General features: G+C 35.2%; 1 protein-coding gene across 1 annotated transcript in view; it reads right to left on the minus strand.

Annotated features, from left to right (window-relative positions):
• Positions 1-9875, minus strand: part of atrnl1a (attractin-like 1a) — a 273170-nt gene that overhangs the window by 244232 nt on the left and 19063 nt on the right. Inside the window, exons 2-5 of the mRNA XM_016516416.1 lie at positions 5293-5376; positions 4935-5048; positions 3778-3897; positions 3010-3233 (exon numbers count right to left, since the gene is read on the minus strand). Of these exons, the coding sequence (XP_016371902.1) occupies positions 3010-3233; positions 3778-3897; positions 4935-5048; positions 5293-5376 (542 nt within the window). The remainder of the gene's footprint in view (positions 1-3009; positions 3234-3777; positions 3898-4934; positions 5049-5292; positions 5377-9875) is intronic.

Consider the following 9875-nt stretch of genomic DNA (forward strand, 5'->3'; position numbering starts at 1 on the left):
GGCCAGGACGCGTCCTGGGAAAATGGCACGTATGGTCACCCTAGTGTGTTCACAGAACCTGTGTGTGTCTAGTTTACTGTTTTTTTCAACTGCTTACACACAAAATCTTTACTTGTCACACAATTTCTGAAACCTGACACTCAAACACCAGAACCACACACCAAATCTGCAAAACCACACTAATTCTCAAAAATACACTAATTCTCAGCCTTTGACTCAGTTTTCCTAAAACACTTTTTGCAAAACACAACACACAATTCTCTATGTAACACACAAAAATCTAATAGGAATTAATATTATGGCATTTTTTAAACACAACCAATCAAAATGCCACACTAATTCATCAGTGCCTCACACTAACTCCTTTGACTCAGTTTTCCTAAAACACTTTTTGCAAAACACAACACACAATTCTCTATGTAACACACAAAAATCTAATAGGAATTAATATTATGGCAAAGGTGTTTGAAATTTGCTTTTTTAAATATGTTTGTGATATTTTGAATGCAGTGCTTCGTTTTGCAAGAGATGTGAGGCATTTTGCATTCTGTGTGTGCAATTCTTGGATTTGTGTGTAAAGTTTTGAAAATGTGTGTAAGCAGATGAAAAAACTGTAAGACTCTGAACAAACACTGAGGGATATGGACCAGAACTGTCAACAACTTGATATGTATTTTCAATAACATGGTTAACAAGTCAAATACCTCAGCCAAATATGCTCTTTCTTTTCTTGAATTGCAAATGCTCTGATAAATGAAACCCCAGAAACCTAATCACAAGTGTATGTGTTAAAAATCCCTGAAAAAATGGTGATAAAAATGGTAATAATAAAAGGAGCAGTAAACAAACAAATAATAAAATTGTTTGTTGTTGTTACATATTCGATGAATTACTACAGATAAGCAGCTACACTTTTGAATGACTGATTTAAAAAATGATCAAGCACTGCCATCTAGCGGTTAGTAAAGCCCCTCTCTAAACGAAGAATAAGGTTGCAAGTTCACATCACGCCAGAGAGGGCAGCCTTTTCCCAACAGTAAACAACTGCGAAATTAATCATCTTAGCATCTGAATAACAGACCTCCAAAAATAAGTCAAGTACTTTAAAATCCCCCGCAGTCACTAATTGTATCTCTTAAAACTCATCTTTGTTCATCAAAATTACATGTTTAAACGCTTTCCCCATGCAAATAACGTTTTTATGCCATGAATTTAACTACAACCTTACCTCACTTAGCATTGACTGATTTAAAAAATGATCAAGCACTGCCATCTAGCGGTTAGTAAAGCCCCTCTCTAAACGAAGAATAAGGTTGCAAGTTCACATCACGCCAGAGAGGGCAGCCTTTTCCCAACATTAAACAACTGCAAAATGAATCATCTTAGCATCTGAATAACAGACCTCCAAAAATAAATCAAGTACTTTAAAATCCCCCGCAGTCACTAATTGTATCTCTTAAAACTCATCTTTGTTCATCAAAATTACATGTTTAAACGCTTTCCCCATGCAAATAACGTTTTTATGCCATGAATTTAACTACAACCTTACCTCACTTAGCATACCTGGAGCCATGAATATGTTAACTATTCCCCGCCACCACTCAATCACACCAGCTCGAACTTTCTCCACTTTTCCACTCATTTAACTTAAGTACTAACGGTAAACACTACACAACTGCAAATGGCAATACTAGATAAACAGTTATCTGAGAGTGAACCCGTGAGTAAATATATTCTGAATGGATTAATTTACAGCCAAGAAAGTGCGCAAAGAACGCTCCCCTTAGCTATATGAATAAAAAGCTGTCACTTCTGAATCTCTAAGCTGCCCGATTAATCTCTTATTCACATCATACTACTTACATCTTATTTGCACCTTGTTTGTTATAACGAGAGATATTCGCGACCGTGCAGAATTCAGCCTTAAACAAATCTCTGGCGTTTTCAGCAGTGAGTGGATTCTGACTTACCTAAACATCTCTGATTGGCCGTTGCGTTCATAAAATCAACAGGTATGTCTGTGATTGGCTACAATGCACAACGCTGCAAAAACACGTTGTAAGCAGAAACGTATGACCGGATATGAAAAGCCCCGCCCAGCAGGTTGATGGGATTGGTTAACAATAGGAAACGATCGACGTTTTCAAGATGCCTTTTTGAAATTATCTTTGGTACACCGCAATTTTAAGGAGAAAATCCTCAGCAGTGGTGTTGCCTGATGAATTTGCAAATGGTTTTCTTTAAGCATATTAAAACACCAGACAGATATTGTAAACAACTTAAAAACTTGATTTTCACCACAGGAGGTCTTTAAATATCGAAACATGTATATGTCCAGTAACCAAATACAATTGAAACTGTACACAAATGAAATCTATATTTCCAATTATATACATGTATAATTACTAATATTCATAGCTATATTTTTACTACATTCACCAGATGTTGAACGTGCATCACAGGGGCGTAGGCAGCCGCCCACTCTGATGAAAGGATCAGATTCCGTCCGTTTTTACTTTCACTTTCTAGTGAATCGACTGAGATTAAGAGGTTCACTGCATAACTCTTGCACAAAGTTTGCACGTTGCTTGTGTGACAACCATACTCCAGTCTTAGTGTCACATGATTCTTCAGAAAATATTCTAATATGCTTATTTGGTGCTCAAGAAACCTTTATTATTAATAATTTTTTTAAACAGTAGTGCTGCTTAATATTTTTGTAAAAAAAAAAAAAAAATTGTGATACATTTGTAGGATTCATTGATGAATATAAAGAACAACTTTTATTTGAAATAGAATTATTTCACAACATTATAAATGTCTTGAATGTCACTTGTGATCAATGTAATGCATCCTTGCTGAATAAAAGTATTCAATTCTTCCAAAACAAATCTTACTGGCCAGTAACTGAACAGTAGTGTAAGAGAACATTAACATTATCAAAAAAAATATGACAGTTTTGGAGACATAAAGACATAAAAGACATCTGAACAATTACTTGCCCCTCACCTTGCCAGCTATCATTGCAGACACAGAGCTTTTCTCCGGTGAGGTCACAGTATCCGTGGTCAGGACTGCCACAGTCATCCCAACAGTAGGGAATATCACAGGCCTCACCTTTCCAGTATCGCTCACACTCGCAGTAAACACTGCTGGAGATGGAGTTACCCGTTGTACACCTTCCATGACCTGAACAGTTATTAGGACAGGAGTTGATCCTGAAAAACACAGCAGGGGGAGAGTGATCAGGAATATATATTGAATATATAAACAATTGAAAGTGGGAGGGAAATCGCATTGTGAAATAAATGCTTTCTCTAGTTCATGTTGGCCACAATTATTGGCACCCAATTATTGCAACGTCCTTTTCCCAAGATAACAGCTCTGAGTTTTCTCCTATAATGCCTGAAGAGTTTGGAGAACACCTGATAAGAAATCAGAGACCATTCCTTCATACAGAATCTCTCCAGATCCTTCAGATTCACAGCTCCATGTTAGTGCTTCTTCTCTTCAGCTCACCCCACTCATTTTCTATAGGGTTCAGGTCAGAGGACTGGGACCGTGGCAGAAGCTTCATTTTGTGCTCAGTGACCCATTTTTGTGTTGATTTTGATGTTTGTTTTGGATTATTGTCCTGATGGAAGATCCAACCACGGCCCATTATAAGATTTCTTACAGAGGCATTTGGGTTTCGATTTTTTATCTGTTGATATTTGATAGAATCCATGATGCCATGCATCTGAACAAGATGGCCAGGACCTCTGGCAGAAAAACATTAAAGATCCAGCAGTATATTTAACCGTGGACATGGGGTAGAAGTGTAACAATGCGTATCCAGATGTGGTCACCACCTCAGGAATAGTTTCATTTCCTTTAGTCTCTGGGACAACCAGGCCACTGGACAAGCAAGAGCATGACACACAAATGAGACAGGAAAGACTTCCTTCCTTTGTGTTCACATATTCCACACAGCTTGAGGACAGCTGTTGCTAAGCAAACAGCATCAGGAGCAGGATAAATCTCTACTGCATGCTCTTGACTGTCCAATATTCTACTAATAAGGAAGAGGATAAGCTCACATTCAGTGCTTCAGCACAACAAAGTGGACAACCACAGAGATGCAATGGACCAGACACTGCACACCAACACAAACACACACACTAAAGAACACAGCAGGTCATCTGAAAACAAGGTCTATCCCATTAGAAAGGCATAAGAGATAACATTTGAGAGGAAGAAGAAAAGAAAAAGAAAAAGAAACAGAAACAGAGAAAGGATAAGAGAAAATTGAGTGAAGCAAACAGACTGCTTTCATTTTTAATGTGGTACTTAACTTAGGTAGTTAGAAAGCATAGGGAGACTGACTTTATTACGTCATTCGCAGTGCTTCATAGAAGTGGATGGTCACTAAAGAGTTCTTTTGGGGCGATTTGCACATTCCATTTTTTGTAATCGCTGGAGGGTTTTTTGCAGAATCAAGTGTAATTTAGTTTGTCACCAGCAATTCCAAAAAAATCAGCAGTAAATTTTTGAGATATGCACATTTCTCCTGCTATATTCCCTGCCATTTATTACTTTACATTCTAGTCATTTTAATTAAAGCATTCATCATTCATTTCCTTAATGATTGCAGATGAGGCTAAACAACGAACTGGGAAATAAACAAAATTTAGTGGGTGAACAGAGGTTAACACTCTCGCTATGCTTTCAATTAAAACATTCTTGTATTGCTAAGGGAAAAAAAGTCACAAGTTCACACAAATGAAAGATTAGCAAACATTTTTTTAAGCAAACCTCTGGGTGACGTAGTCTGATTTGATTATTAGATTATATGCACTGTCTTAGGCCAACAAAATGCATTTATGTTTGACATGAATTGACGTTTGTATCCGCTGTGTCAGTTTGTGTGTATTAATGATTCCAGTATCACTTACCTAAACACAGCTACCAAAGGTGCGTAAATCGAGTCTCCATCAAAGACATACATGTGATCCCAACTGCACTCTGTGGCAAAATGGATGAACCTCAACCTGAGCACAGCATTTGGGCTAAAATAAAAACCAGAAAATATGTTATTTTTTTATCATTAATAATAAGACAAATGTATTTGAACCTAAACATTTGTCACATAAACGTGTGTCACATAAATAAATAAAAATTTAGCTCCAACCTTTTTTTTTATTATTTGAATTCTAAATTCTATTTTGTAAGTTGCTTTGAACAAAAACATTTGGTAATTAATAAATATAAATAACAAAGACAGAGAGATTAGCTTGACATAGTGGTACTCACTATCCTTCAATCAGCCAAGTGCATTTAGTCTTGTACTTGTAGTTAACTGGTCCATCAGTGAGCGATCCTGATGACTCTGTCAACCTGACAAAGAAAAATACACGGATCAGTTGACATATCAAAAGGGCCTTGATGACACCAATGTTAGAGAGAATATGGTACAGTATATATGTGAATTCAGACAGTTGTGCACATGTGCATGCATACATATATTTTATTCCCTACATATTAAAAAAATAATAAAACTATAAAAGAATAATAACATAAAAATTGTAAAGTCTTCAAAATATGCAATTATAGAATATGCAAAATCAAACTATAAAATCAGACTGTTATACAAACATTTGAAAAAAAGGTCACTAAATGCTTAAAAATGCTTTGGAAACTCCTGTTTCCAAAAAGAAAAGGACATTTTAAAGGTGCTGTATGTAGGATTGACACCGAGTGGTTGAACTAGGTATTGCAGTCCAAATTCAATATATTGGAGAGGGTTGCCAGATTGACGACACCAACAGGAACGAGCGCACTTGACGATGAATGAAATACGTTAACTGGCAGTGGGCGGGTTTCACGAACCAAAACAGAGACCGACATTCCGGCCCGGAACGCACATTTTCAAAGGAGAAAAACTGACTGTAGCATTGTTTTTCAGATAAACAAGTATGTTAACTTAGCATGTTTCTTAAATATCTGCAAACATATTATGGTATGTTTATGCTTTAGTACAGTCAAAAACTTACATACAGCACCTTTAAGTCTTGATACTTTAAGGTCCAATGGAAAACAGAAAAACAAATGTATTTCTTAGCATTTTAGTTGATTAATCAAATTCAGTATAAACTCTGTATCATATGTGCATGAACTAGGGTAAGTGTACCCATTAAGCCCATGTACTCTTTAAGCCCACTTTCAACTTTGACATCAGATTAAAAAAGAGAATTTTATGTTTTTAAATGTTTTATGTTTATTTTATGTTCATCATTATTTTAAACAATCCAGTAATTTGTTAATTCCCAGTCATTTTTATTGCATACCAATCGCATGTGGTAATTCTGAGTTAGCCCCACCCATGTGCATGCTCATTTCACACAAAGACACCCCAAAACTTTGGTGTTTCAGGACCCTTCAGAAATTTCACACAAAGACACCCCAAAACTTTGATGTTTCAGGACCCTTCAGAAATCCACACATTTCTGCAGTGTTCAGCCAGTTCTTTGGTATGTACACTAATATTGTGTGTCAAATAAGAGATAGATGTATTCTTTTTTGTGTATGAACAAATAGTACTTTATCATTTTATATAGTTGTCTTTAAATGTAAAGATGAGTTTTCAGCAAGAAAATGACAAAAAAGAGAAAAAAAAACTACAGCAACTGTCCAAAAGTCATAGGGACATGTCGCCTTTACCATAAGGGCACAGTAAAAAATAAAAAAATAAATTGTTTTTGTGTTTTGTTTGCTAGTAGCAAAACTGTTCGGAGTGGACAGAAAGTCTTTGAGGGAGAGAACATTCAGGTTGAATGTTATTGTTACAGGTGATAAGCGCTAGCAAACATTAGTAAAATAATTGTTTTAAATACTTCACTCTCACTGCATAAATATATTGATGTTTTACTTCTTTAAAATCAATAAATGTTAATATTTTTGTGAATCAATCATGATGTGGGCTTATTTGGAACAAATATATTCTAAAATGTACATCAACTAATTAATACATTTTCAAATGAGAGATAAATCTCGCATTTTAACAAATGATTTTTCTTATACACAATGTCAATATCTATTAAAAAAAACACCTAAACGTAGATTTTGGTGGGCTTAATGGGTACATTTACCCAGCACAATAATACAGGAATAAAAATTCAAGCATTGATGAAGTGTGTGATATTAGGACTTGAGAAAACATTGGCAGTAATTATGACATGACATTTGACATCTTGACTACACAGCCTGCCCAGTAAAATCCTCTACAGTGTCCAATGTCACCATCATGAAACGCCATCCACGTGCGCCAACAAATTGGCCATGTGACACTGGCACAACCACCTGCTCCTGATTCATCCTCTTTCCCCTCATTTTCCATCCCTCCTCCTCCAGCACAGAAACGAGGGTCATAATCCCAACGGATTGAAGCAAAATATACTCGTTTGTCTGACAGTGGAGGAGGGCCAAGACCAGAATGTTACAGAGCCAGTCACAGCAACTGCACATCAATCAAGAGATCAGCTTATCCACCAAAAACCATGTTTATCACACAAACAGCGCAAGAGGTGAAGATCACCAGCAGCACCAGCCACAATGAGTCAGAGCATAACGTAATGAACCGGCACAGCAAATCACTCAATACTAAATGCAGTGGACACAGTGTTTTCTTCAGTGATGACCACAAAATGAAATACAAACATTATGACTTCTGTTTTGAGAATTCTACAGTGAATCACCCATATCCCTTGTTTTGCAGTACAGTGGCTTTTTCATAACCACCACCCTTGAAACACTGAAACTTTAGGTGGGGGGGGGGAACGTTTAGGAAAATATGATTTTTTTTTTTTTTAGTTTTTTTTTTTTTTTGACATTTTATGAAACAAGCTACACTCTCAACCTCAATATAGACAAAAAATGACTGCCCATTCAAAAATAAAGATGTGTCGTAATACATAGCCTATTTTATGATGCAGAGTCCATTTAACCATAGCTTGATTACTGTTCATATACTATAAAAATGAAAAATATGATTCATTTTAATGTATTTTAATACTGAGGTTTCACAAACTTGAATAACAAATTTTCACTGTATATCTATGTATAATATCAATGCAAAAAGCCTGTCATCGTGTCAATCACACACTGATCACACCGTGCTTGTGTTTAGACTGGGCCTGACTGTAGCAGGAGCTCAAATGGAGGACAGAAAGTGATTTTAGGTCGTGGCTGAGGCAGAAGACTAGAGATCCTCAGGGTTGCACAACAGGCATGGCACCAGCAACAACAGACACTTGCCTACATTAGTGAAAAAAAATAGCATTTTCTGCTTGTTTTTGGAAAACAGCAACTTAGAAGGTATCTTAGTCTATATTATTTTTATTATGACTTTGCGCTAAAAATAATAGATGAAAATGGATTTCACCATCAACATCAGAAAGACAAAAAGCAAGGTTTCTGATTTCTCAAGGCTCTGCATAGCATGGAAAGAGGGATGACTGTCTAAAATAATATGGCACAGTTGATTATTACCTTGATTAACAGGTAAAAAGGCAATAAAAGGACTGAAATTCATTAAACAGAAATATTTACAATCCAAAAGGCTGCTACTACCTCTGATACAGTGCTTTCTAACTGCATATAATTGATCTTACTGTGAACCATTCATCCATGCATATTTTTCTTTGGTAACACTTCATTTTAAGGTGACCTTGTTACACGTTACTTGTACTTACGATTATAATAACAATAAATTATGCATAATTACATGCAAGTAACCCTAAACCAAACCCTAATCTTAATCCTAACCATATAGTGAGTACATGTAGTTAATTAATATTACTCAATACTTAAATGTATGATTACTCTGTAACAAGGACACCTTAAAATAAAGTGTAACCTTTTATTTTTTTTTTATTATATTTGACATTGTACATTTTTATTACAATTTAGTTTGTTTAAACCCTGCCCATTTCTTACAATCGGCTGCAATAACCTATGGATAGGTGTACAGTTTTTTTTTTTCTTTACTTAGATGTCTAGAAACAAATTGGTATAGAAACCATTTTAATTTTCACAATTTTCAGAAATTGCTATAATTTTTACAATGAATTGCAAAGAAAGAATAACACATTGAAACAAAACATGAAATTAGGAGGAAAACTGAAATAGAATTGTCTTGTAAAACATACTCCAATAATCTTACAACGTCGAAAATTTGTTTTTTTTACAGTACAATTTAGTTTGTTTAAACCCTGCCCATTTCTTACAATCGGCGGCGGTGTACAGTTTTTTTTTTTCTTTACTTAGATGTCTAGAAACAAATTGGTATAGAAACCATTTTAATTTTCACAATTTTCAGAAATTGCTATAATTTTTACAATGAATTGCAAAGAAAGAATAACACATTGAAACAAAACATGAAATTAGGAGGAAAACTGAAATAGAATTGTCTTGTAAAACATACTCCAATAATCTTACAACGTCGAAAATTTGTTTTTTTTACAGTATATGTCACGATATAGAAGAAATGACATTCTGTTACATTGCAGACTTAAAGAAAGAAGGATAGACACATAAAACCAAAAAAGACAAAAGATTTTTTTTTCCCTGAAGCATTGTGTTTTATTAATCTCCTCTCCTCCACTCACTCATGTCTCATTACATTTACATTTAGTCATTTTGCAGATGCTTTTATCCAAAGCGATTGGGGAATACATAAAGCGATTCTTCTTAAAGAGGCAAACAGACACAGGAAGTGCTTGTAATACCAAGTTTTAGGCATTGTTCAAATAAGTACAAGCTAGAAAGGGAAGGAATAAATAAAGAGAAAGACAAAGTTTTTTTTAGTTTTTTTTATTTAAGATGAAGTCAAGTAGCGT

Source organism: Sinocyclocheilus rhinocerous, unplaced genomic scaffold (assembly GCF_001515625.1).
Source record: "Sinocyclocheilus rhinocerous isolate Xijiao unplaced genomic scaffold, SAMN03320098_v1.1 scaffold1829, whole genome shotgun sequence".
Taxonomy (NCBI): domain Eukaryota; kingdom Metazoa; phylum Chordata; class Actinopteri; order Cypriniformes; family Cyprinidae; genus Sinocyclocheilus; species Sinocyclocheilus rhinocerous.